Source organism: Canis lupus, chromosome X, assembly GCF_003254725.2.
Source record: "Canis lupus dingo isolate Sandy chromosome X, ASM325472v2, whole genome shotgun sequence".
NCBI classification, from domain to species: domain Eukaryota; kingdom Metazoa; phylum Chordata; class Mammalia; order Carnivora; family Canidae; genus Canis; species Canis lupus.
This window is the reverse complement of record NC_064281.1, coordinates 13941340-13968848: the sequence shown is the minus strand read 5'-3', so window position 1 is coordinate 13968848 and position 27509 is coordinate 13941340. Positions and strand designations below refer to the sequence as shown.

Genomic DNA, 27509 nt, shown 5'->3' with positions numbered 1-27509 from the left:
TCCCTCTGCTCACTCTTGCACTTTCCTGTCTCTCTCCTCTCTCTCTTCCTCCCTCCCTCCCTCCCGCTCCCTCCTTCCCTCCCTGAAAGAGAGAAAGAAAGAAAGAAAGAAAGAAAGAAAGAAAGAAAGAAAGAAAGAAAGAAAGAATCTAAAAAGAAATCCTGATGTCCAGGTCAAAGTGGCTCAGTTGCATCAAAATCTATGCAAGCGGGGTCCTAGGAAATCAGTATTACGTTTTCAACTCCCTGGGTGATTGTAATGTGCTCTCAGGGTTGAGAACTGCTGAGTTAGGGACAAGCCTCTAAGCAGGGCTGGAAAGAGGCTGAAGGCTCACAGAGTTCTAGAGGGGGTTCAGGTCCTTTTCTCATAGCCTACCACAGCAGTTCAAGGCATGAACTCTGGAGCAATGGGGGCCTTGCCTGGCTTCAAGTCTCTTTGTGCCATTTGCCAGCTGTGCCATATGCAGGGTACTTAGCCTCTCTTTGCCTCCACTTCTTTACAGTGGGGACAATAATGATAGTAACTATGGTACAGGGTGTTTATGAGGGTTAAATGAGCTAAAATGGATGGTTCTCATTATAGTGCTTGGCACATAGTCAGTGCCATGTAAGTGTTTATACATTGAAATATATATTTTACTCCTTCTGATGGGGGTATGATGGAAAGTTCTTCGCTTTTCTGTCACTCCACCCCATTTTCAGTGCTAGGTTCTTGGGCAGCAATCACACCTCTGATTAGGCGCTCAATAAATGTTTGAAGAATGCACGACTGAATGGTTACAATGCCCCCTTGTGTATTCAGTGGGAAGAAATAACAAAACATGCGGTCAGGACGTGGGACTTTCAGTGCCCAAACCAGGGAAGTCCCAAGAAAACTGGGACAAGTTGGTAACCCCAAGTATGGGCACCACCCAAATGTCCATTTCCTCAAGGTACTGTTTCCAAGTAAGCACAAAGAAAGACTCCCACGGTTAACCCCTTTCTGTGCACCTAACAAAGGCAATGGCCCTTCACTTCCTGGCCGTGGTGCGTGTGTGTATGTCCACACATATGTGCACGTATGCATCAGTAATAACGGTAGGTAGAATGTAGTAACAGTGGCACATGATATACACTATGGTGAACAGTTTGCATGCTTAAGGGGGAGCATCGGATGGCCTGGTTCAAATCCTGGTTATCTCACTTAATAGTTTTATGATGTTGGACATGTTTTTTAGTCTCTCTGTGCCTCAGTTTCTCCATCTGCAGAGTGGAGATGATAATAGCACTCACCTTTCAAAGTTGTCAGGAGAATAGATGAGTTTATACATGTGAAACATTTAGCAGAGTGCTAGACACATAAGAAATTTGATTGATATTAGCGGTTATTATTATTGCTATCATTATTGAGACTACCGACATCCCTCTTCTGCTTCTCTTTCTTTTTCACCTCCCAGCCTCTTCCCTTTGCTGTGAGCCCTCTGCATCGACTTTCTGTTTCCTTTCCCTGCTCTCTCCCTCCCCCACCAGAGGGGCCATCAACAATTTTACCCGGCTTAGACAGACAGAGCCCCCGGTCCACCCTCAGACACACGAACTGAATATATATGCCTTATATTGTATGCTGTGACAGCATTATGAATCATAATGCTATGTGTTAAATAGCATTAATGTGGATATAGGAAACCAATACACTTATTTTTCTCCTTTGATTGGTAGATCAGAGCCAAGAGATAGATGGCAGTGGATGTGAGCTTCAGCAAACGTATGGTAAGTTCTGTTCTTAGAACCTTAAAGATGATATTGGGAATGATATTCCAATCACTATTAAAATTAAGTTGTTGCTGTTTAAAAAAATAAACAGATGTGCTGAGTAATATAGCTTTCTGGTGGAGCAGGAAGGCATTTCTCAACCTTATCCCATTCACTATTTCTCATCCATAATTTGGAAGAAAGTATAGAAGCCACATATCAGATATGCAGGAGATTAGAAAAATAACAAAATAATTTCAATGGAGAGTAGAGATATAAAATAACATGACTCTTGAAGCAATGGGTGAAATATCACCTGATGAAATTAACATGGATAAATGTAAATCTTGTGCAAGAGTCCAAATAAAACCCCACCTGAACATATATAAATGAATAAATATTATTATGTCATATTAATACATTAATTTTTGTTATTTATTATATTACACTAATATGGGTGTATAATATATTAATATTATATTAATAGGGGTGCCTGAGTGGCCTAGTCATTTAAGCATCTGACTCTTGATTTCAGCCCAGGCCATGATCTTAGGGTTGTGAGATTCAGGCTCCAGGCCCAGCATGGAGTCTGCTTAAGATTCTCTCTCTTTCCCTCTCCCTCTGCCCTGCCCTCCCATCTCTCTCTCTCCCTCTAAAATAAAAAAAAAATTATACTATGAATACATATAATTATATAATGAATACTATAATAGCAATATCACTATATATATATAGCTTATAATTTTATATATCTTTTGGACCCAGAAATTCTACTTCTAGGAATTTTCTATCCTAAAGAAAAATTGTATGTTTGGGTGGGTGGAGGGAATGATACAGGGAGAGCCTAGAAATTAAAGTCAGTGCAGAACTAAAATGATATTTAAAAAGTAGAGAACAGGGACCCCTGGGTGGCTCAGCAGTTGAGCATCTGCCTTTGGCTCAGGGCGTGATCCAAATTCAGGTATCAAGTCCCACATCAGGCATGGAGCCTGTTTCTCCCTCTGCCTATGTCTCTGCCTCTCTCTGTGTCTCTCATGAATAAATAAATAAAATGTTAAAAAAAAAAAGTAGAGAACAGCCTAAATATATGTCAGTGGGGATTGGTAATAAATCATGATAAATGTAAATAAAAGAAAACCTTAAAATTGTGCTAACCAACAGTGTTTCTTAAACTGGGAATCTGAAAACCTTATGCATTAGAATTTTCTGGGGTTCTAGTTAACATGTAGGTTCATAGACCCTCCCCAGAAGATGGAATGAGTATTTCTAGGGGAGGGTCCAGGGGAATACTGTTTTTAACAAGCATCTGCAGATTATTCTGATATACTCTTAAAATTTGAGAATTACTTCATAAAAGAACATTTAATGCCATAGGAAAATGTTCATGGTATGGTGACAAACAAGTTCCAAACAAGATGATCCCTTTTATGTAAAAATACATAACTGTATAGAAGAAATTATGGAGTGATAAAGGCCAAAATTATAGCCATGGTTAATTTAATGTTATATGGCATTAGCAACATAAATGTGCATGTGCATAGTTCCACTTTATCCAGTACTTGTCATAAAATACCTGGAGTATACCATTTGAGGAGGTAAAATCTATTTAGATTCAAACAATATGGGATAAAAAGACAATGGAGAGAAGGAGTCAGAAGTGGATTCAAAGTTTGGAAGAATGGTGATTCGTTTATGGAGCAAGGAAGTCACAGAGAGAAGCTGATTTAGGGAAGAAAGATGAGTTGGTTTTGAACATGGCAGGTTTGAGTTATGGTGGCACATCCAGTGGGAAACAACAAAAAAGGTGATTGGGATTCTAGGTCTAGAATTCCAGAAATCGAGTGGGGTAGAGATGTAGATTCAAAGACAGTAGAAGTTGTAAGAGTGGATGAAATGAGGAGGAAGATGGAATCGAGATAGAAGAGAAGGTGGCTAAGATTAGCTCCCTAGAGAATGCCATTGATTAGTGGAAAGGAAAGGAAGAAAAGCCAGCAAAGGAATAAGAGGGCATGGTCAGAAAGTTAGAGTATGAACCAATAAGGTCCAGTGCTACCAATCGTCCCGTGGAGGAAAGAGCTTCAGGGAAGAAGAGAACATCAGGGAGGATGAGGATGAAGCGTCAGCCACTGGACTGGACAAATGGGTCAGCAGGGACCTTCCACAGAGTTGTTTTGGAGAGTGGTGACATCTGTAGGCAGCAAGGGTTAAGAAACAATCAAGTGAAAAAAAAAAAAAAAGAAAAGAAAAAAGAAACAACCAAGTGGCGAGGAAGGCCAAAGAGCTGGTGCAGTCATTGCTGCTTTCTGAGGTTACTTAGTGGCCTCTCCCATTGTGGATGAATGACTCCTTGCCTTCATATTGCTTTCAAGATGAAGCTGGGACAATTTCCCCCAGCATTCCTTCTCCCAGAAAGGATGAACTGAAATTGGGGTTGTTCATTCTTTCATGGAACCTTAAATCACCCTGTGCAGTACAATGTTTTGAGAAGTAATTCATTCTTCCCCTCCCTCCACAGTTCCCTTTCTTTCCCCTACTCTGTTTTCTTGTCATGGTGAAGGTTTGGGATTGGATAAAGAGTACAAGTTACCTACAAAACAGTTCCCTTCCTGGCTTTTATTTCCAAAAGCCTCGATCCCTCCAGGGAATTGTAATGGTGTCCTAGAGTGTGAGGCAAGAGAAAGAACACTTTTGAGGAAAACAAAAAGGATTTCTCTAAGACTAGGAAGAAATTCCTCTGGCTTAGGACAAGAGAGATAAGTCTGAGAGCCTGGAAGGCCTCAGTTCCCTACATCCTTCATCCTGACGGGACCAGAAGAGGCAGGTTTTAGACAAGGAAGCTGAGGGAAGGAGGACCAAGGCCTAGGCTCTCAGCCAGCCAGGGCTTCCAAACCAGTAGCCTGGGGGAGCTGAGGGGACCCTGTGGGCTGGATCTGTGCCATCTCAATGATACCTCTGGCCCTGCCTGAGGCCCAGAGGGTCACCCTGATATCATAGTACTGCCTGAGATCTAGAACCTAGGTGTGCTCAGAAGAGTCGGGGAGAGGACCCAGGAATGCCTGGGACTGAATTTCCGGCTTGGCAGGATGGGCCCTGTGCTTTATAGAAAACAAAGAAAACAAAGCAGTGTGTCTTGCTCACCTAACTATGTGGATTGAGATTTATATCTGCTGTGCTAGGGGAAGCGAGGCTTGTATCCTCAAGAGAGGTGAATGTTTTCTTCACCTGAGGGTCTCCAGATGATGTGACAGCTGGTGTCTAAGTCGTAGTTAGTGTGGTGGGGTGTCTAGAGGGGGGTAAAATACGGTGACCCCATTGTCAGAGAAAATGGGTTCTCATTCATCTCTGCTGCTTGCGCTTCCTGCGATTTTGGCCAGGGTACTTCATCTCTCCAGGCCTCAGTTATCTCATATGTAAAAGCAAAGTATTAGATTAAGTGAATGCTCAGGGTCCTCCCACATTCTGAGAGTCTTTGGCTTGTGGTAAACTGAGTTTCTTATCTCTAAGCGATGAGGTGGATTAAGCAGCTCTCTCGCTGCTGAGCTGCCATCACCTTTGCCCAGCGCATGTGAGGAAACCAGCAGGGTGGGAGAGCTTGCATTACTGAGGAGGCCACAGGTGTGCTTTTCAGTCTGTGCAGCTCCAGGATTTCAGATATGGTGCATGAGTCCCTGCGGCTTTAACTGAGGCAGGCAGAGGGTGATGGGCCTACCAAGTTTGCTTTTTAAGCCCGGGCCACTCACTGAAGATGGGTTTGCACACTTGTCTCAGAGGGCTAATTTATCACTCTGGAGAGCAATTTCTCATTAACACAATGTCAATACTGCTGGGGATTGGCTAGACCACCTTTGGAAGAGGTTAAATTACCTTTTAATCAGCATATGGGAGAACAAAGCTCTGTTCCATCGCGGCACTGTGGCCTTGCTAATTTGGTATCTTATAAAAACCAAGGCAGTTCCAACCATACCTGTGTGATACAAGCAGGATTGTTTCCAGAGAGGCAGAGACAGGAAAGGAGGGTTTCTGCAGCTGTTATCCAAACTGGCATAATTGATGTGGGTGCAGTGGGTTAGAGCTAATGGTCTGTGTTTAATTATGGAGGCAGTGACACAAGACCTCGAGGATGATAAGGCACTAACCAGATGATGTACCACTTTTGCAGTTATGAGCTCGCTGCATAGGGTCAGTCCAGCGGCACGGTGGTCTAAATTCCATGTTCCTCCTGGGATTTGGGCTCAGTCCTTGAGAGGCACAGGACTATATTCAGAAGATGGGTCTGAATCCACACTGACAGTGTCTCCTGGGAGAACAGTCACAGGCCCCAGACGGAAGTGCTTGGAAATCCACCGCTCTAAGAATTCATTCTCCTTTGAAATGAGGATAATTTACATTGATATGCACCTAAAACTCATGAGCCACAGTGGAAAGATGGGGCTTTTCATCTCGTGTCATTCATCAGAGCAATAAACAACAAATACATTTTTGTCCGCTAGCTTGAAGAATAAGGACAAGAACTGTTATTGAACTGAATTGCATATTATTACACGATAGCCATTATCAACTTTTAGAAAAAGGACGTGGTTGTAGCTGGATACCTGGCTGTCCAGCCAGAGACTATGTTTCTCAGCCTCGGTGGCAGGAGTGTGAGACCACGTGACTCCATTTTTAAGCAATAAGAAAACAAAAGTGATGTGTGTAATGTCTGGGTCATGCTTTTAAAGGAAACGGTTCATCCTCCACTTGTTCTTTTCCCCTTCTTGTGGGTAAAAGTGAGGTTGTGATAGGTGATAGTGCAGTTTCAGTCTTAAAGATAAGGATAACACCTATATAGGGTTTTGTGGGGTTTATCTTTTAAGTGCACAAGCCAAGCAGGTGAAGTAGACAGGTGCGGGAGTGGTTAGAGTGTCTATTTGATAGGGAGGAAGCTGGAGTTCAGAGAAGCCAGATGTGTTTTGCTCAGTTGCATACCTTTGTGGACGTGGAGCCATATCCTGAACCCAGGCATTCTGACTCTGATTCCAGTGCTCCTTTTACCATAATATTGCCTCTTTGTCCTTGAAAACCTTGAGACATAGCCCTACATGTTCGTGAGAGAGAGATCTGCATCCATTGAAGATGGCTTAAGCATCCCCATCTAGCTCGTGTCCTCTCCTTTCCACCTCTTTCCGAACCCTCACCCCACAAACAACAAAGACGCAAAGCTCGGTAGAGCAGGGTTTTTTCAAAAAAATGATCGATGGCCTTGCTTAATATCAGAACTTTCAAGGGTGGGTGGGGAGGAGGAGTTGCAGAAGGAGGAATATTTTATCAACGACACTGTTTAGAATTGCCAGCACATGGGGTAATAAAAAGCAGAACAACTTTTAGTCAGTTTTATTATTGTTTTAAAATTCTCTACAGGCACTGAACCCCACATTACCTGTACCCTCTTTTTGCCTGTGCCTTGGACGGACCATTTCTGTCCCCCGCCCCTGCCATTGGTATGCTAGAAAATGATAGTAACGAAGGACAGCAAAATCATAAAATGTAAAATCCAACGACCTCTTGCCTTGCTCTCTTGGATGTGTATACATGTCCAGGAAATGGCTGGGATGTTTGTACCAGTTTTCACCCGTTAGGTTTATAAGAGCTTCTGTAAAGAAAAGGAAAGCTTGCCTGTTTCCTTGGGGTTTTCCCTCGCTCTTATCTCCATAGTTACAAGAGTTGGTTCTGTGCATTTTTTTTTTTAAAGCTGGCATCTTGCCCAACTCAAATTGATTATAAAGGTTGGGAGGGACAGTGAAGATCTGCGCCTTGATTCCCGGTAAGTTGGCTGTTTAGAAAGATAGCATTGACAGCCGAAACAGCGTGCAGAGGGGAAGGCAAGTCTAGAGACTCCCTTGTTTATTATGGGGCTGCTGAACGACTCGCTGGGCTGTGCTCTTCCTTGGAGGAACAGAGAAAGATAAATGCCTAAATGCCTGCAGAAATCAGCAAAAGGTTCTTTCCTCAAAGGCTTTATAGTACGGTTGCCAGATTAAAGACAGGACACCAGTTAAACGTGCATTTCAGAAAAACAACAAATACTTTTTTTAGGATAAGTGTGTCCTAACTATAATGGAATATACTTCTACTCATAGATACAGGACACCCAGTTACGCTTGCATTTCAGAAGTGCAGATTTTAACAGGGCATCCTGTATTTTTACTTGGTAAATCTGACAGCCCTACTTGTAGAAATCTAACAAGATTTTATGAAATAGTCTCTTTCAATTCCGAATAGCCAATGCTGTTTTCCCCTTGGAGGATGATGCAGGCTGTTTGGTTGTCTATTTTGGTGGGGTGGGGGTATGCAGAGGAGATCAAGGGGAAAGAGACTGGACTGGAAGGCAGGAGACCGAGCTCTGAGTCCTGTACTAACAACTGGCCGTGTGAAGTTGGACAAGGCACTTCGCCTGTCTCAGCCCTGGTGTCCTAAAAGGAGGGGATTAAATGGTTCCTGTAAGGATAACACGATTTTATAGTCCTGTGTTCTTCCTCATGCCACAAATATTATGTTAGATTTCAGTTTCTCCAGAGATGATGTAGGTTGGTGCTGTCCAGTAGAAATAAACCACAAGCTGCACGTGTGGTTTTAGATTTTCTTTTTTTTTTTTTTTTTTTTTAAAGATTTTATTTATTTATTCATGATAGTCACACAGAGAGAGAGAGAGGCAGAGACACAGGCAGAGGGAGAAGCAGGCTCCATGCAGGGAGCCCGACGTGGGATTCGATCCCGGGTCTCCAGGATCGCGCCCCGGGCCAAAGGCAGGCGCCAAACCGCTGCGCCACCCAGGGATCCCGGTTTTAGATTTTCTAAGTAGCCACATTATAAAAGTCAAAAGAAGCAGGTGAAATTAATTTTAATAATACACTTTATTTAACCAGTTATATTAACATATTGTCATTTCAATTTCGATATGTCATCAGTATAAAAATCACTAATGAGATTACATTCTTTCTGTGTACTAAGTCTTCAAAATCTGCTTTGGAGCCTTATGGCACAACTCAGTTTGGACTAGCCACATTGAAAGTACCAGTAGCCACATGTGGCTATTCTACAGCACAGGTATTGGTTAACTAAATAACTAAATAGATAGACAAATAAGTAAGTTTTAGAGAATTAGACAAATTCAAAAGAGAAATCTGTAGTGGGTTATTTAGAGAACTTAGGCTATTGGGGAACATATTCATAAGACTTTAAAAATTAATATACAAAAAATTAAAATTAAAATTAATATACAGTTGATCCTTCTTATTTATGGATTCCATATTTGTTAACTCACCTACTTGCTAAAATTTATCTGTAACCCTCAGAATCGATATATGTGGCACTTTTGTGGTCATTTGTGAACAAAGCATGTGCACCAGGTGAGACATTTGAGTTGTCCAATGCACATGTTCCCACCTGGGATGGAATAAGGTGGTGCTTTGCCTTCTTGTATCAGCTCTCATACTAGCAGAAGGTCCTTTCTGTGGTCTGTTTAGTGCCATGGTTTTTGCATTTTTTGTGCCTTTTGTGGGTGATGTCGCTGTTCAAAACGACCCAAAAAGGAGAGAAAATGAGTGGGAAATATCAGAGAGGGAGACAGAGCATGAGAGACTCCTAACTCTGGAAAACGAACAAGGGGTGGTGGAAAGGGAGGTGGGTGGGGGTGGGGGTGACTGGGTGATGGGCACTGAGGGGGGCACTTGATGGGATGAGCACTGGGTGTTATTCTATATGTTGGCAAATTGAACTCCAATAAAAAAAATTAAAAAATAAAACGGCCCCCAAGCATAGCGCTGAAGTGCAAGAAGGCTGAGCTGTGCCTCATGGAAAAAATATGTATGTTAGATAAGCTTCTTTCGGGCATGAGTTAGAGTGCCATTCGCCATCAGTTCAATGTCAATGAGTCAACTATATATTAAATGAGGTGTCTTTAAACAGAAACACATATGAAACAAGGTTATGTATTGATCCAAAAATGTTGTGACCAGAGGTTCACACCTAGGGGTAATGGCTCAGTACTCACCCGTTCCGTGTTTGTGGAGACTTTATAGAACATAATTACCATGAATAACGAGAATCAACTGTACTTTGTTTTTTAGAATAGTTTTAGATTTATAAGAACATTGAACAGCTAGTATAAAGATTTTCTGTATACCCACCTCCTGATCCCAGTTTTCCCCGTCATTGACATGTCACATTAGTGTGGTTCATTCATTACAATTAGTGAACCAATATCTATACATTATTACTAAGTAAAGTCCATAGTTTATTCATATTTCCGTAGCTTCTACTTAATGCCACTCTTCCAGATATCAAGATACCACATGACATTTAGTTGTCATATCTCCTTAGGCTCTTTTTGGCTGTGACAGTTTCTCAGATGTCCCTTCTTTTCGATGACTCGATGATTTGAGGAGTACTGGTTAGGTATGTTGTAGAATGCTCCCATACTGGGATTTGTCTGATCTTTTTCTCATGATTGGGCTCGAGTTATGGCTCTGGGGGGGAAGATCGCAGCATAAAGTGCCATTTTTATCGCATCATATTGAGGGTACATACTATCAGCATGACTGATGATATTGACCTTGGTCACCTGGCTGGAGTAGTTTGCCAGATTTTTCCACTGTAAAGTTAGTCTTTTTCCCCCTTTCCATACTGCCCTCTCTGGAAGGAAGTCATTATGGGTAGCCCACACCTAATGAGTAGGGAGTTGCGCTCCACGTCCTGGGGGGTGAATATCTACATAATTTATTTGGGGTTCTTCTGCATGGGAGATTGTCTCTTCTCCTTCATTTGTTAAGATATTCAATCATTTATTTATATCAGTAGGGACTCAGGGATATTCATTTTATTCTTTGTGTTATAATCTAATACTACTTTATATATTTTATAGCTCAAGTTGTTCCAGCTTTAGTGATTGGGAACTTTTTCGGTTGATTCTTGTGACCATTATCGTGTGTGTGTATGAAACAGAGAGAGAAGGAGGGATAGAGAGCATTTCCTTACTTTCTGGCACTACAAGATACTCCAGGCTCATTTTGTGTATTTCCTGCTCCAATCATAGAATCAACCATTTCTCCAAGGAGCCATGATTCCTTTTTTGCAGAGTAGTATTGGAAACCAGTATCTGGGAAGTAGGTTTGCTCATTATTACTGGGGTGTTGTTTCTTTTAGGACCTCTCAGCTGACATAGCAAAGAAATATAGGTGTGTATACTAATCCATACATTCATACATCTCTATGAATATTTCTGTATATATCCATCTGTATTATCTATATTAAGCTAAGACTAAATTCATATTGATGTCTCCAACTAATCCATTACCACATGGATCATTCTAGCCTCCTCCCCTTACTGATCTGTAAATTTCCACTCTAACAGTGAGAAACCTGCCTCCCACCATCTGCCATCCATTTACTTAATTGTTCAATTCCAGTGTACATGTATAGAGGTATTAGCTATACAGGAGTACCATAGGCTTTTATAAAGTAAATTTATTTCCGTCATAAAGCTGACATACGTTTAACAAAGAAAATAGGAAAACTAGATGCAAATAGAGAAAGAGCTTCAAAGGTAGGCCCCATCGCCCAAATACAACCCTTGCTGATATTTAGGGTTATTTCCTGCCCCCCTGCCTTCTCGCTGGCCCTTTAAATCAGCCAAACTCTCCCCACACCCCCTAAAACTGCTAGTGGCCATCTCTCAGGACCCTTCCTACTCCCCCTGCATGGTCTCTAACACCAGTCTCCACATCCAGAAGCTGAGCTGCTTACAGCCTTTGGACTTGATGCTTTCCTTGGCCTTTCTCAATCTGGCTGTCGGCCCTCTCAGGGACACCAGCATAGCCTTGCTTCACCTCTTGAAATGAGATACTGATTTGTTTCAGGCCCTAGTCCCTAGCCCCGATGCCCCAAGACCCAACCCCAGGCTAGTCCTGTTTCCAGTCTCTTTCTTACTTTTGGTTCATTTTTCATAGTTGTAGTCATGTTTAAGATATGATTTGGAATATTACTTTTTTCATCTTAATATTCTGTCATAAGTGTATTCCATGTTATTGCAGTTTCCTTGATCACCATTTTCCCATGTCAGTTTCATCAACAGGATTTACCTTTTTAAAAAAAAAAAAAAACAAAACCATATCCTATTAGAAATGTGAGCAGTCCCAATTTCCAGCTATTGTAAGTCACCTGGAAATGACACCTTAGAACCTTATAGCCTTTTCTGTATTTAGAACAAATAAGACACATTAGAATATATTTAGAGTCATCCCCCAGAACTGAGTTATGAAATCGAGCATTTGAAATTTTCAATGGATGTTAGTAAATTTCTTAAACATGTACGGTACTCATTTAACTCAGGGTTAGTGTCAAAAGACAAGGCCTCAGGTTTCCAGTCCCTAGCCCCATCGGGATGCCTCTGGGTATTCTTAGGAGAAACAGAAAGGACCCCCAGATCAGACCCAGTGAAGCAATTGTTTGGTTTTCTTTTTATATTATGACATGAATCCAGATATACTATGGACAAATCAGGGCCTTAAGACATTGTAGTTACAATAGTTGACATTTGTTGAGGGCTTCCTGGGTGACAGGCACTCTTCTGACAGTTTCACTGGTGTTAGATAATGCTGTTCTCACAACACTAAGATGGGGGATGCCTGGGTGGCTCAGCGATTGAGGGCATAATCCCGGGTCTGGGGATCAAGTCCTGCATCGGGCTCCCTGCATGGAGCCTGCTTCTCCCTCTGCCTGTGTCTCTGCCTCTCTCTCTCTCTCTCTCTCTCTCTCTGTATCTCTCATGAATAAATAAATAAAATATTTATTTTATTTTTTATATGTATATTTTTATTGGAGTTCGATTTGCCAACATGTAGTATAACACCCAGTGCTCATCCCATCAAATAAAATATCTAAGAAAAAAACCCATTAAGAGGTAATATCTATTGGTCTCCATTTTACAGTTGCAAATACTGAGGCATAAGAGAAATTAAAGAACTTGCCCAGGTCATTTGGTTTGTACGTGGTAGAGACAGGATCTGAACTCAGGCACTCTAAGGCCAGAAGTCATTCTCTTAGTGCTTCTGCTGTGACTGTGTGAGATGAAAACTCTTCATAAAACAATCACCTCAAGGGTGCCTGGGTGGCTCTGTTGGTTGAGTGTCTGCCTTCAGCTCAGGTCATGATCTCAGGATCCTGAGATTGGGCCCCACATCAGGCTCCCTGCTCAGTGGGGAGCCCTCTTCTCCCTCTGCCCCTCTCCCTGCACCTGCTCTTTCTCTCAAATAATAAAATCTCAAAAAAACAAAACAAAACAGTAGCCTCAGTGCTGTGTATTATTTTCTTGCTCCTAATACCAGCCCTATAAAGGGTACTCCCTTGTCATATTCTATGTGCCTTTTTTTTTTTTTAGTTTCCATTATAGAAAAACTTGTCTTATTTAAATGGGTCAAAGAACACTATGAATAAAGGTCACTTTCTTTATTGACGAGCTTTCCAAAAGAGAAATTTGCATTTATGCTGATTAAAACTCTATCACAGATACAGGTGATGGTTCAGTGTTCTAGCAAATAAGGAAGTCCAGGGTGCCAGGCTGAGCTCAGCAACTAACTCCGGGCTTTCCTTGCTCTTCAGGGACCAATCTCTCCCCACCATCTCGGGGATTCCTAGAAACAATCCCAAAAAAGGTGCATGACTCTAGAAAGTGTTTTCTTGTTTATAAAAAAAGATCAATTCCTTATATTTCTACATATAATGTCCAGGAGTTGTCCTTCCTATACAAGTAAGGGGATCTGGGAGCACCTGGGTGGCTCAGTGATTGAGCGTTTGCCTTTGGCTCCGGTTGTGATCCCTGGGTCCTGGGATCCAGTCCTGCATCAGGCTCCCTGGAGGGAGCCTACTTCTCCCTCTGCCTATGTCTCTGCCTCTCTTTTGGTGTCTCTCATGAATAAATAAATAAATCTTTAAAAAAAAAGAAGTAAATGGATCTGGTTGTAGTGGTCTTCAATAGCTGGAAAATGCAAAAGAGATGATTTTAAAGATGGCCTTTGAAAAGGTTAAGATTCCCTCCACCATCCCCGCCCTAACTGTGTTAGTTATGCTAACACTAGAGTGTCAGTAGAAGGAACCACTAGCTGTTTATTTCTCACTAATGTCAAGACCATTGCCAGGGCTCTTGCTCAGCAAGTGGCCTTCCATTGCCTCCCTCGGGGGCCCAAGGTCTCCCCCATCTTTAGCTAGGTCCAGAGCATCAGCGGATGGGGAAAGAGAGCCTGCAGAAGTCACCCTTGCTTCTTCACCACCTCAGCCCAGAGGTGCAAAGTGTATTTGCACTCGTATTCTGCTGGTAACCAGCAAAGGGCCACCCTCGAGAGTGTGAGAGATGGCCTCCCTGGCTAGGCAGCTGCTTCCAGCCACACCTCAATGTCACGGAGGCAAAGGCCAGTCCTGATGGCTAGCTCATCGGCTCTGTCATGAGAACCCTAGATGGGATGAGTTCCGGGTCCTCAGGATGCTAAAGCCAGCAGGAAAGGTGGAGGAGGATGCTCTGTGGAAGGGTAGAGCACTGACCCCACACTCTGTGGAGCTGTGCTACATGGCCCTGGGCTGTCACTGGCTACTGAAGTGCAAGGAGAGCTGTCTTTCTGAGCACTGGACGCAGAGATCCTGGGGAAATCACAGTCCTTGATGGTTTGACTCTAAAGTGAGCACGAAATAAGAAAAGTAATGAGGCACGTGGAACAAAGGAGTGGAGGCGGGGCTGTGGGGTGGTTTATCCATGGACACTGACTTAGTTAAGGAACAGAGAAACTGCCTGATGTTATAGAACAAAACAAAACCAAAAAAGCCAGATGCTCTAACTGCGTGGCCTTGTGTCTGACATTTGGCCACTCTGGGGCTTAGTTTATGCAAAAATGATGATGCGGCCCGATTGTTTCCAAAGCATCTTCTGTGATCCTCTGACCTATGAACTATAGAATGGTAACAAGCACTTCCAGAGCTCTGAGAAGAGCCTCCTGTTACATATCTTGATCTGGCTGATGGTTACACAGTTGTGTTTACTTTGTAAACACTCACTGAGCTGTACACTTATGATTTGTGCACTTGTCTTTATGGATGTTGTCCTTCAATTTTAAAAGTTTACAAAGGAAAAAAAAAGCCCTTGTCACTTTATCTACCCCTCTTCAAATAAGGAGCATAACATGGTTTTCAAAGTCCAATTCAGGCCATGAGACGTGCACAGGATGGCGATATCCTTTGCTGGGCATGTCCCCAAGATCTTTCCCCCCTGCACTCAGTGTCTCTGGATGGGGAAAAGACAACTACCTACTTCAAATGCACTCAGACTTTTCTAGAATCCCTGATTCTCATAGACATGAAGTCCAGGGAAGGAGGAAAAAGGTGAAACGTGGCCGTAATCTTTACGCCCACTGGCTGCTTTTCATTGTCTCTTGGTAGGATCTTTAGCAGGTCCCCCTGAGTGCTGGACATGTCACATCTCTGGCCACTCTGGAGCTTGGAGTGTTACAGATACAGAGTCGGGCAGGTGGGTAAGAGCAGAAGAGGAAAGGTGCCCAAGAGAAGGTAGGCAGAAAAGCCTTGAGGAGGAAGAGTCCTGAGCGATCGTGACCACGAACAAGCTTGGCATAGGCAGAAGCCAAGAGATGAGCAGGCTAGAAGGTGAGGTGGCTGATTGGCAGGAGCAGGCACAGAAATCCCAAGGAGGAGGACGCACAGCCCAGAGAAGGCGGCCGTGAAGCCTGAGCCCCGGTGAGGAGGCCCCACATCTCCACTCAGGCCACCTTGAGGCCCCAGGTACTGCCCCTCTTGCTCTTGCTTCTTGGTGTAAGCACAAGAGTGAGATTGCTGTCACCGTTGTTGAGTCTCTCAGTTCCCACATCCATACAGTAGGCATAATAATGCCTACTTCTCAGCATTTTATGGAGTTTAAATCAGTGGATTCATGTAAAACACTTAGCATGGTGCTTCCCACATACCAGGTGCTCGAGAAACATTAGTGACATTCATGGTGAAAATGTTGATGAATTTCACATGCGATCTTAAGCCCACAAGACCCAAGGCATCAGAGTGACTCTGTTACCCTCATGCCAAAGGCCTGATTATTTTAACTGGTATTTTTAATTCCAAAGTATGCAGATCAATATTAATTCAATTCTGGCCTTCCCTCTACTCATAACTTGGCTTTGGAACACAGTCTGGTTTCCTCTCTTGGGGCTGTGCTCTAAAAGAGGTGTTTCCTGTCATTGCTATTAGTGGCATCACTGTCATCTGAAGGGAACCTGTGGATGTTTTAGGCACTAGAGAAATCACGGTAATCTAGAAGCATTAGGAACCTTGCAGCAAGCCTGACCCAAGCAGTAAGGAAGGAAGGCATGCTAAGTATGCCGACGTGAACTTGGAATGCAAAAGTAACTCTTAAGACGAATGGTAAACTGGAAAATGTGTGCTCAGCCGGCACAGCATTCTTTTTTTTTTTTTTTTAAGATTTTATTTATTTATTCATGAGAGACACAGAGAGAGAGAGAGGCAGAGACACAGGTAGAGAGAGAGGCAGGCTCCATGCAGGGATCCTTTTTTTTTTTTTTTTTAAATTTTTTTTTTTATTTTTTATTTATTTATGATAGTCACACACAGAGAGAGAGAGAGAGAGTCAGAGACACAGGCAGAGGGAGAAGCAGGCTCCATGCACCGGGAGCCCGACGTGGGATTCGATCCCAGGTCTCCAGGATTGCGCCCTGGGCCAAAGGCAGGCGCTAAACCGCTGCGCCACCCAGGGATCCCCATGCAGGGATCCTGATGTGGAATTCGATCCTGGGACTCCGGGATCACACCCTAGGCCGAAGGCAGGTGCTAAACCGCTGAGCTCCCCAAGGATCTCCCCAGCACAGCATTCTATTTATTTTTAATAAATTAATTTTTTATTGGCGTTCAATTTACCAACATACAGAATAACACCCAGTGCTCATCCCCGGCACAGCATTCTAATACGTGCCCTCCTCACCGGAAGCCCTGCTACCTTGGAGCCTGCCCAAACGTTCAGTTGTGGGGACCTCTGGGAGCACCCAGAGGTCGGATTTCTTTTCCGACTCAGAAACAAGGCCTCGGGTACAGAGAGCTGATCTGGGAACCTGAGGAACCCCCGGAGGGGAGCAAGCAAGTAAAACACGAAGGGAGGGCAGCCAGTAGAGTGGGTTCCAGGCACTGGTCGCCCTGGGCAGCCAGTGTCCAACCCCTGGCACTCCTGGCCTGCCACGTAAGAGGGCCGTGCGGATTTCCAGGGCCAGAAAAGGTCCAGAAATGCAAGTTCTGGCAAGTGATGTCAGGCTGCGGTCCCCTGAAGCGCTAGGGACCGGGAGAGGCAGGCAAAACCCCGACAGGGCCTGCTACCCCAGCCCGGGCCTCCCCCCAAGATGTGGCTATGTCTGCGCTTCCGGGGATCAGATGCTCGTCTTACAAGCCATCCTGACAACCTGCACTTTGTCATTTTGCAAATCATTTGGGTTGATGATAATGGTTCTCCTAAAATGGTGATTACGTTTTCCTGGAAATCAGCACAGGTTTGTTTATCTGCCACTTGCGTGTTGCAGCACAGAGCACATGCGGATCTTGAACATGTTGGAAAAGCAGTCCAGAGACCTAGCACAAGTCTGTTCACAGACCTGCCCAGAGGACACCAAATGCTATGTTATTTCCTCCTCTCGACTGCATGTCACCAACAAAAGAGCCCTACATGCTGGAAGTGATGCCTTTCAGAGATCTTGCAGCAGGCTGCCGACGTGAGATTTATGTCATTGGAAGGTCTGGCAGCCTTTCTGCAGCGTGTCAGTGGCACGGGTGAATACTCAGGATGGGGAAGGTTGCTATTTTAATTTACATGCTATTGCTACCCGTTTTGGCTGGCTTACCCAGAATGCCCCAGATACCTATTTGAATGGGAAGTGTTCCATATTTGTAAGACAGACCATCTTGTGGAAATTGGTGTTTTGTCACTCTCTGGAACAGTGTGAAGTTAGGAAAATGGCTTGTGTGTCTTGTTTGTGTTATAAAATTCCAGCATTTTTTTTTCTCCATCTTTCTTTCTTATCAACATTTTTCTCAAGGGATCTCACAAAAGCCAAAAGGATCCTTTTAGCCATTTTTTTTCAGAACCATCCAACGTGAAAAATAAAACCTTCTGTTATGCCTTAATTATTGTTTGCAAAAACTCTGAGTAGCTTCATGCCATGATTTCTATATACTATTGAAATTGCTTGGTAGAAATGTGAAAGCCTTCAAAAATCATTCTGAGAATTTCTTCTTTTTATTTTTCTCTTGGAATATTGATGTATTGAACAAAAGTGGTCCTTCGTCCAAGGCCCAATATTATGGTGTTATTTGCTGTAGATATTTATTTTTAAAAGCCATATAGTTTCTTTTATATCCTAACAATTATTTTGCAACTTATTTCTATGCATTATTGAGTTATCACATTTTTCAACTTCATTTTTAGGTGATGAATTTTGTTTATAGAACTCTCAAATTGCCATGTATAATATACATGCATATTTAAAATGATAGAGCGAAGCATTCAAAATTCCGACAAGAATCTCGTATAATTGCAGTGGTGTAATATAATATAATGCGATAAAAATGCAATTTATCCCAAGGACATATTTGGCAGAATGCAAAGGTCACTGTTTTTTGACCCTAATTTTCAAGCTTCTGTCTGACATTTACATTGTATATCATTAAGAGCATACACAAGTATATCATGTCTTTTTGAAACTAATTTTACATAAATTATGTGTCTCTATGATTTGTTTGCATAATGGGGTCTTCAGTCTATATTAGGAATGTCACATAGACTAGCCCCCTGCCATCACAAAAATGTTGGAAGTAAATCAGAGGAAAGAGAAGTTGGAGAGTTCTTCTGAGACATTCTAAAAAGAATCAACAGAGGACTTTTTCCAGCAATAAAACAGACTGAGCTCATGATAAGACCTCTCTTCTATTACTAATATGTAGAAATGCTGAAATAATTTATCTCCAGAATTTAAATACACACATGGGCTCAGAAAAGGATAAGAGAAATCCCCAAGTGCCAGACCGGAAGAAAGGAATCAAAGTCAGAGCACTAAGACCAAACAGTTACTCCAGGAGCATGAAGATTTCATCTCAGATAGACTCTAAAAAGGGGGCATGGCAAGCTTGCTAGGGAAACAAGCCTGGCCAAAGAAGAATTCACAAATAAAAGATTACAGTTGTATAGAATAATGCACTCGTTGTGAGGGACACTTAGACAATTCAGCAGACAAGAGAATAAGCACCCCAAGTTGGATATTGTAGAATAATCTTAAAGACACTATAAGTCTATTTTAAGTAGTTGAAGATATAAAAGGGAGAACCAAAGTGAAAACCCAAAATACTGGGAAAAAAGACCGGAGAAATTTGAAAATCAAATAGAGTTTCTACTGATGAAAAATAGAGTCAGAAATTAGTGGACAGGTTAAACAGCAGTGTAGACAACGGCAAAAGAAACTTAGTGAGTTAGATGGTACATGTGAGGAAATTACCCCACAGATGGCAGAGTGGGAGAGAGAGAGAAGAGAAATGAACTATGAAAGTAATTCGGAGCAAGTTCCAACATATGTCTAATCAAAGTTGCAGAATGTAAAATCAAAGGGAAATGGGGGAGAAGCAATATCCCAAGAGACAGTGACTGAACACTTTCTGGGGGCTGGAAAAAGACATGAGTTTTTAGACTAAACAAAGCCTATCTTGTCCCAAGCAAGATCACTTAAAGTAAATCCACACCTAGAAAAATGTGGTAAATCTACACAGCACTCCAGTAAAGGAGAAAATCTCAAAGCCGGAGGGGAAAGGAAAAAAAACAGCCTGCAAAGGAACCATACAGGTTATAATTCAGTCACATGACCAAACCTAACTGCAAACACAGCTGGGAAATGCAGTCAGGCCATGTGTCCGAGAAGATGGCAACGTGGCTTTCAGAGACCAGATGCCATCTCTGGCACAGTGTAATTATCACCTTCTGAGCTCAGACCTATGGAAGAAGAAGGACGCTCCTGGGAGATGAAGCCTTTCTAACTATTCTCCAATCACACTACACAAAGCACTGGAATTTTCTTCTCTGATATTATCTCAGCTTTACTATTGTAAATGGCAGGGAAAGGAACCCCCCCCCATCTTGATCGAATATAACATGTTCTAGAAATGAATCTTGTCCAACTTAAACTCACAGAGAAGAGTCATCATTTGGGATTGTTTCTCAAACACTGAGCTAGGCACTCATAGAATAATAAACTTAAGAAGATCTCGGTGAATAGCCCAGGTTAGCCCCTGACCAATGCATTGAGTCACGAAGGTCTCATTTGCATGTGGCACTTAACAGAAATTCAGCAAAAGCCGGTTGAATGCATTCACTGATTCTTGCACTCAACAAACATTTATTAGATGGCTACATTGAACCATTGTTCTAGATCTGCGCTGTCCAATGGAATAGCCATTAGTCGCATGTGGCTATTTAAATTTAAAATAACTAAAATTAGAAATTCAGGTCTTCAGTCACACTGGCCACATTTCAAGTGCTCAGTAGAAACATGTGGCTAGTGGCTGCCACATTGGACAGCACAGGTATGGAGTCTTTCCATTGTCACAGAAAGTTCTGTTGAAAGTACAGTAGTGAACAAACAGACACACTTCCCATCTCCATGAAGCCTAAATGCCATGTCAGATGGTGATAAGTTCATGGAGAAAAGTTAAGCAAGAGTGCAAAATAGGGAGTGGGAGTGGGGGAGTGGGGGGTAGTAGTTGTGATTTTAAATACGGTGGTCTAGGAAGGTCTCTCTGAAAGGATGACTGTGTTCGTTCACGTAATGCTGATATAACAAATAAGCCCTCAGATCTCAGTGACTAAACCCAAGAGTTTATTCCTTGCTCCAATCACTGGGTTGTGAGGAGGGAGCATAGAATCATTAGGTGGAATCTGTTCTATGTGGTCATTTGGGGCCATAGACTAACGGAGACTCTGCTGCCCACAGCACAGAGCTTCCAAAGCTGCTCTGGCCGTGAACATCAAGTCAGCAGGTGGGAGAAAAGAAATAAATGGAGCATCCTTGAAGAGGTTTCTCTGGTCTCGTGGGTAGGCCTGGAAATGGGGTAATCATGTTCACGGACATTCGCTTCCCCAAGCTCAGCCAGGTGCAGGTGGCCGAGCTAGTTTGCCAGTACTGAGGGATTTCCTGAGATGTGGGGCTTTTAAGAGTCCCCAAACCAGGGAAGTTCCAGGCATACCGGGATGACTTGGTCATCTTAGCACATATGCTTACCTAGATGCACCTATTGCACTGCCAATAATTCCGCACAATGGATGGGGGCATAAATTTTGGTGGGCTGCTGCCTGCCATAGTAACAGCTCCCTCAAAGAACTGAGGGAGCCAGCATGCGATATGGGGGCAGGGGAGAAGAGTTTAGCAAATACAAAGGCCCTGAGGCCAGAGTGTATCTGGCATAGAGGAGGAAAATCAAGGGGGGCACTGTGGCTGGAATAGGAATAGGGAGGGGAGGTAGGATATCCCAGGGGTATCTTTTCAGGTTCCCTCTTGAAGTGTGGTTGTTCACTTCCATCCAACTGGCCATAATTTGTTTCTAAAGAAATGATGAAGATCTTGGCTAACTCCTTTGCTAAAACCCACTTACACAGGCTTAATAGTTTGATAGCCCTATCAAAAAATTTACCTGGCGTGAGCTAATAAGGCTTAAGCTTGGAGGTCTCACATGCAGAGACCCCTAACAAGCCCCAGGAAGCGGCCCTGGCAACATGTTCACCTGTCATGTGTTTTTGCAAAATTTGCAAAACTAAGGCATTCTAACCACATTCGGTTAAGTTTTCTGTGCCAAGTTCTATTTCTCCTCTGTCATACATCTACCCTCCACCTGGCTGAGTTTGGGCTGGGTGAATGCCGGTGAACATGATTACTCCGTTTCCAGCCCTGCCCCACAGACCAGAGAAACCTTTTCAATGATATTCCATTTTTTTTCTTTTCTCCCACTTACTAACTTGATGTTGACACCCAGAGCAACTTTGGAAGCTCTGTGCTGTGGGCGGCAGAGCCTCCTTCAAATCTGGTGGCACTGAAGTGGTCACAGACATTTTTGAGATCAGAGTTGAGGGTGCACTTAATCTACTCTCAGTGGGAAGTATTTATGTGGCTCACAGTGACTTGTGTGTATAGTTAATTTATTGTTAGCCATCCCGATACAAGAGTGGCTCTGGAATCCTGCTTATTTTCTGTGTCAACACATGGTGGCGTGGGGACAAAGGCTCCCCTAGCCATACTGGGATACCAACTGGGCTGACATCACCACGTACCGAAGACATGTGGGTAGTGGAGGAGGAAGAAGGTCTGGAAAGTATACAGCGTGATGTTGTGGAAAATTCTTCCATCGACAGACACAAGTGGAAGATTCAGTTCTCATTGATGCCTAATCAAAATGGAAGTTCTCCTGGCAGGGATACACTTGGTGTGCTGGGTTGAATAGTGTCCCCCAAAACTCATGTCCACCTGCAGCCTCATAACACCGATCTTACTTGGAAATAGGTCCTGGAAGATGTAATCAAGTTAAGATGAAGTCATACTGGATTAAGGTGGGCCCTGATCCAAGGGCTGGTGTCCTTACAGAGGAGAGGGCACACGGAGACACAGGGAAGGCCGTGTGAGGATCGAGGCAGAGGCCGGGGTGATGCTGCCACAGGCCAAGAAATGCTAGGAGCCCTGAAGAGCTGGAAGAGGCAAGGAAGGATTTTCCCCTCCAACCTTTGGAGGGAGCACAGTCCTGCTGACACCTCGATTTGGGACTTCTGGCCTCCGGAACTGTGAGAGAATACACTTCTCTCATATCAGGCCACCCAGTTTGTGGTCATTTGCTATGGCAGCAATAGGAAACTAATACACTTAATAAATCCAGCATTTATAATTACAAGCATATACTATGTTTTTTTCTTTGATTAACTGGAATAGAAATAGAAGTCCCCTGCCTGTGTACACAGACTTACAGCAATATTCTAAGCAGTAAGAGCATGTGTATGACATTATATGCTGTAGGCATCCCAGCTAGCAATAATAAAAAGACAATTTGGAGGGGGGATAAAAGTTTTATTATTTTATTTTATTTTTTATTTTTTGGTTTATTTTTTTATTGGAGTTTGATTTGCCAACATATAGCATAACACCCAGTGCTCATCCCGTCAAGTGCCCCCCTCAGTGCCCGTCACCCAGTCACCCCAACCCCCTGCCCACCTCCCCTTCCACCACCCCTTGTTCATTTCCCAGAGTTAGGAGTCTCTCCTGTTCTGTCTCCCTCACTGATATTTCCCACTCATTTTCTCTCCTTTCCCCTTTATTCCCTTTCACTATTTTTTATATTCCCCAAATGAATAAGACCATATAATGTTTGTCCTTCTCCGATTGACTTATTTACTCAGCATAATACCCTCCAGTTCCATCCTCGTTGAAGCAAATGGTGGGCATTCGTCGTTTCTAATGGCTGAGGAATATTCCATTGTATCCATAGACCACAGCTTCTTTATCCATTCATCTTTCGATGGACACCGAGGCTCCTTCCACAGTTTGGCTATCGTGGACATTGCTGCTAGAAACATCGGGGTGCAGGTGTCCCGGCGACTCACTGCATCTGTATCTTTGGGGTAAATCCCCAGCAGTGCAATTGCTGGGTCGTAGGGCAGATCTATTTTTAACTCTTGGAGGAACCTCCACACAGTTTTCCAGAGTGGCTGCACCAGTTCACGTTCCCACCAACAGTGTAAGAGGGTTCCCCTTTCTCCACATCCTCTCCAACATTTGTTGTTTCCTGTGTTGTTAATTTTCCCCATTCTCCCTGGTGTGAGGTGGTATCTCATTGTGGTTTTGATTTGTATTTCCCTGATGGCCGGTGATGCGGAGCATTTTCTCATGTGCTTGTTGGCCATGTCTATGTCTTCCTCTGTGAGATTTCTGTTCATGTCTTTTGCCCATTTCATGATTGGATTGTTTCTTTCTTGGGTGTTGAGTTTGATAAGTTCTTTATAGATCTTGGATACTAGCCCTTTATCTGATACGTCATTTGCAAATATCTTCTCCCATTCTGTAGGTTGTCTTTGAGTTTTGTGGACTGTTTCTTTTGCTGTGCAGAAGCTTTTTATCTTGATGAAGTCCCAATAGTTCATTTTTGCTTTTGTTTCTCTTGCTTTCATGGATGAATCTTGCAAGAAGTTACTGTGGCCAAGTTCAAAAAGGGTGTTGCCTGTGTTCTCCTCTAGGATTTTGATGGAATCTCGTCTCACATTTAGATCTTTCATCCATTTTGAGTTTATCTTTGTGTTTGGTGTAAGAGAGTGGTCTAGTTTCATTCTTCTGCATGTGGCTGTCCAATTTTCCCTGCACCATTTATTGAAGAGACTGTCTTTTTTCCAGTGAATAGTCTTTCCTCCTTTGTCGAATATTAGTTGACCATAAAGTTGAGGGTCCACTTCTGGATTCTCTATTCTGTTCCATTGATCTATGTGTCTGTTTTTGTGCCAGTACCACACTGTCTTGATGACCACAGCTTTGTAGTACAACCTGAAATCTGGCATTGTGATGCCCCCAGCTATGGTTTTCTTTTTTAATATTCCCCTGGCTATTTGGGGTCTTTTCTAATTCCACACAAATCTTAAGATGATTTGTTCCAACTCTCTGAAGAAAGTCAATGGTATTTTGATAGGGATTGCATCGAACGTGTATATTGCCCTGGGGAGCATTGACATTTTCACAATATTAATTTTTCCAATCCATGAGCATGGAATATTTTTCCAACTCTTTGTGTCTTCCTCAATTTCTTTCAGAAGTGTTCTATAGTTTTGAGGGTATAGATCCTTTACCTCTTTGGTTAGGTTTATTCCTAGGTATCTTATGCTTTTGGGTGCAATTGTAAAGGGGATTGATTCCTTAATTTCTCTTTCTTCAGTCTCATTGTTGGAGTAAAAAGACAAAGTTTGACCAGCCATTATGGAGGTGAGGTTGAATTATTTCTATTGTTTCTGTAGAAAATTATATTGTGAAATTATATTTTAAAATCTTTAATAAGATTTTATTTATTTATTCATGAGAGACAGAGAGAGAGGCAGAGACGCAGGCAGAGGGAGAAGCAGGTTCCGAGCAGGGAGCCCGATGTGGGACTTGATCCCAAGACTCCAGGATCACACCCTGAGCCAAAGGGAGATGCTCAACTGCTGAGCCACACAGGTGTCCCAATATTGTAAAATTATTGTCACATGAAATGTTATCAGATTATCTAGCCAGAAAAAAGGAAAAAGTATTATAAATATATTTCAGGAAGCTAATTCATACAAAATACTGTCATTTTATGATTTTTGTTTGGGAGCTTTGTCATTCTTTTTATTTGAAATTTAAAGTTTGGGGGATCCCTGGGTGGCTTAGCGGTTTAGTGTGTGCCTTTGGCCCAGGGCGTGATCCTGGAGTCCCGGGATCGAGTCCCACATCGGGCTTCTGCATGGAGCCTGCTTCTCCCTCTGCCTGTGTCTCTGCCTCTCTCTCTCTCTCTGTCTCTCATGAATAAATAAAATATTTAAAAAAAAGAAATTTAAAGTTTGCTGCAAGTTTTGCTCTTTTGTTAATTTTGTCATTTTGTATGATTTATTTTTTAAAAAAGTAGGCTCCATGCCCAGAGTGGAACCCAATTCAGGGCTTGAACTCACGACCCTGAAATCATGACCTGAGCTGAGATCAAGAGTCGGATGCTTAACCAACTGAGCCAGCCAGATGCCCCTATTTTGTCTGATTTTTCAGAGAGCTCCCTCCCACCAAATTCTGCAAAGCTTCAGGCCTCACAAAGCCTGGTCTGTCTTTGGGCCTGAAAAACTGACTGCAAGGGAATTTTGCATCAGCATCTGTTCACTGCATGATTTTCAGAAGTCTCCGGGCAAGTTAAGCCCTCTGGAAGTTTGTATCATAAGTGAACCCAGTAATCTCTAGATTTACAGCTATCGTGCACCAACAGGATTTTCATGAGGCAGTGAAAACAACTCTAAATTTGCTTGTGCTTCTTGTGCTTCCTACACAGCAGTTCGAATGGCATCTTGGGCGGAACAGAAATTTGCTGTTCCAGATGGTCCCGTGCACCACAGACTGTTTGGCATCCCTGGCCCCCACCCACTAGATGCCAGCAACAGGCTCTAGTCTTTGACGATTAGAAGCATCCTCAAACATCTCCACATTTCCCCTAGGCTTGTTGTCAGGGGACAAGTACTGTTCCCATTGAGAACCACTGCTGCAGCAGATGGCCCTGAGACATTCTCTGCAAATCCCATTTTATCAGATTACAGTTAAATTAGAATTTAATGCGAGGGCAAAGCTGCTTGCTTTGTGCCTCACTCGCGGGGCAGACCCTCCTCAGCTTTTGCAGATCAGCCCCTTTCCCCCACAGCTTAGCCTGGGAAACATCTTGATAAAGCTCTCCATGAGATGCTGACACCTACTGAAACACTGGTTCTCAAATGAGCATGATTTTGCTCCCCACCCCCCTTGGGGGTATTTGGCAATGTCTGGAGATATTTTTGGTTGCAACAACAAGGGAGTGTGTGCTGCTAGCATCTAGTAAGTGGAGGCCAGGGCTGCTGCTGAGCATCGTACAATGCACAAGACAGCTCCCATGGCAAAGGATGATCCAGCCTATAATATCACTCATGTCAAGGCTCAGAAACCCTGATCTAGACATTATACAGATCCTTGAAATAGTCTATGTAAGACTCACTTTTTTAAAAAAATCAAAATCTCTTTTGATGTAGTTGAGACTTTGTGTCCACCAAGTCCTAAGGTTTTCGACGAGGCTGACTTGCTTGGGAACCATAAGCGGTGTGCATGGGGGCAGTCCGGTCACCCCCGAATCATTGGGAATCCTCTGGCTTTGTTCCCCATCCCTTTTCCACATCTGTCAGGCTGTCCCCAGCCCTTCTTAGATCTGGCGGGGTTTACCTGAGCCCCCGGGGAGTCCTGGCCTCCCCTGGCCTCTCTCGGCGATGGTGATACAGCCCGTCTATAAACAGCCCGTTTTCTTCTTGGGTACACAGGAATCACCTTTTGCAGCCTCTCTTGCCATTCGCTTGAGGGCCATGTGACAAAGCGCTGGCCCATGAAATGTGGGAGGAAATGACGCATGCCCTCTTCCTGGCTGGCCTGACGCTGGGGTAGCAGAAAGGGCATCCAGAAGGGCCCTGTTGAGGGAAGCCAACAGGAACCATATGCTGGCTAGTGAGCCCACCAGCAGAGGGGGGCAAGGGGCAGAGCGACCTCAGGGCTGAGGGCTGCAAGCTGAACCTGAGGCTGGAGGCTGTACAGAGTCACAGCGGGACTTGAGGAGGACACACAGCACGTGTAAGAGCCAGGAGGGAGGCAACGGGGCCCTGAGTAGCGGAGCGCCACAGCTCTGGGAGGTGCCAACTGGATACGCCAGCAGCAGAGACAGCAGGGTGAACGGGGGCAAATGGACAGGGACATCATTGCTACTGAGGCGTGCAAGGGCCCAAAGCATGTCGTGGGGGCACAGCAGGTCTCTGACTTCTGCCCACACCCCTGTCCCTTGAGGATGCTGGCTAGAGCTCAGAGAGGGACTTTTCTCAGATATTCCCCTAAGTTTTTATTTTTAAGCTTGCTTCACATTAAGAAAAGTTGAAAAAGTGATATAGTCATCCCCTGTAAACTCTTC

General features: G+C 43.4%; 1 protein-coding gene across 11 annotated transcripts in view; it reads left to right on the top strand.

Annotated features, from left to right (window-relative positions):
* Window positions 1-27509, top strand: part of RAI2 (retinoic acid induced 2) — a 388271-nt gene that overhangs the window by 254736 nt on the left and 106026 nt on the right. For 10 of the 11 annotated variants that reach the window (XM_049107574.1, XM_049107575.1, XM_049107578.1 and 7 more), the window contains one exon: window positions 1698-1748. The exons of the other annotated variant lie outside the window; for it this stretch is intronic. In XM_049107574.1, coding sequence (XP_048963531.1) covers window positions 1716-1748 — 33 coding nt within the window. In that variant the 5' untranslated portion in view covers window positions 1698-1715. The remainder of the gene's footprint in view (window positions 1-1697; window positions 1749-27509) is intronic. 11 annotated transcript variants of the gene reach the window in all.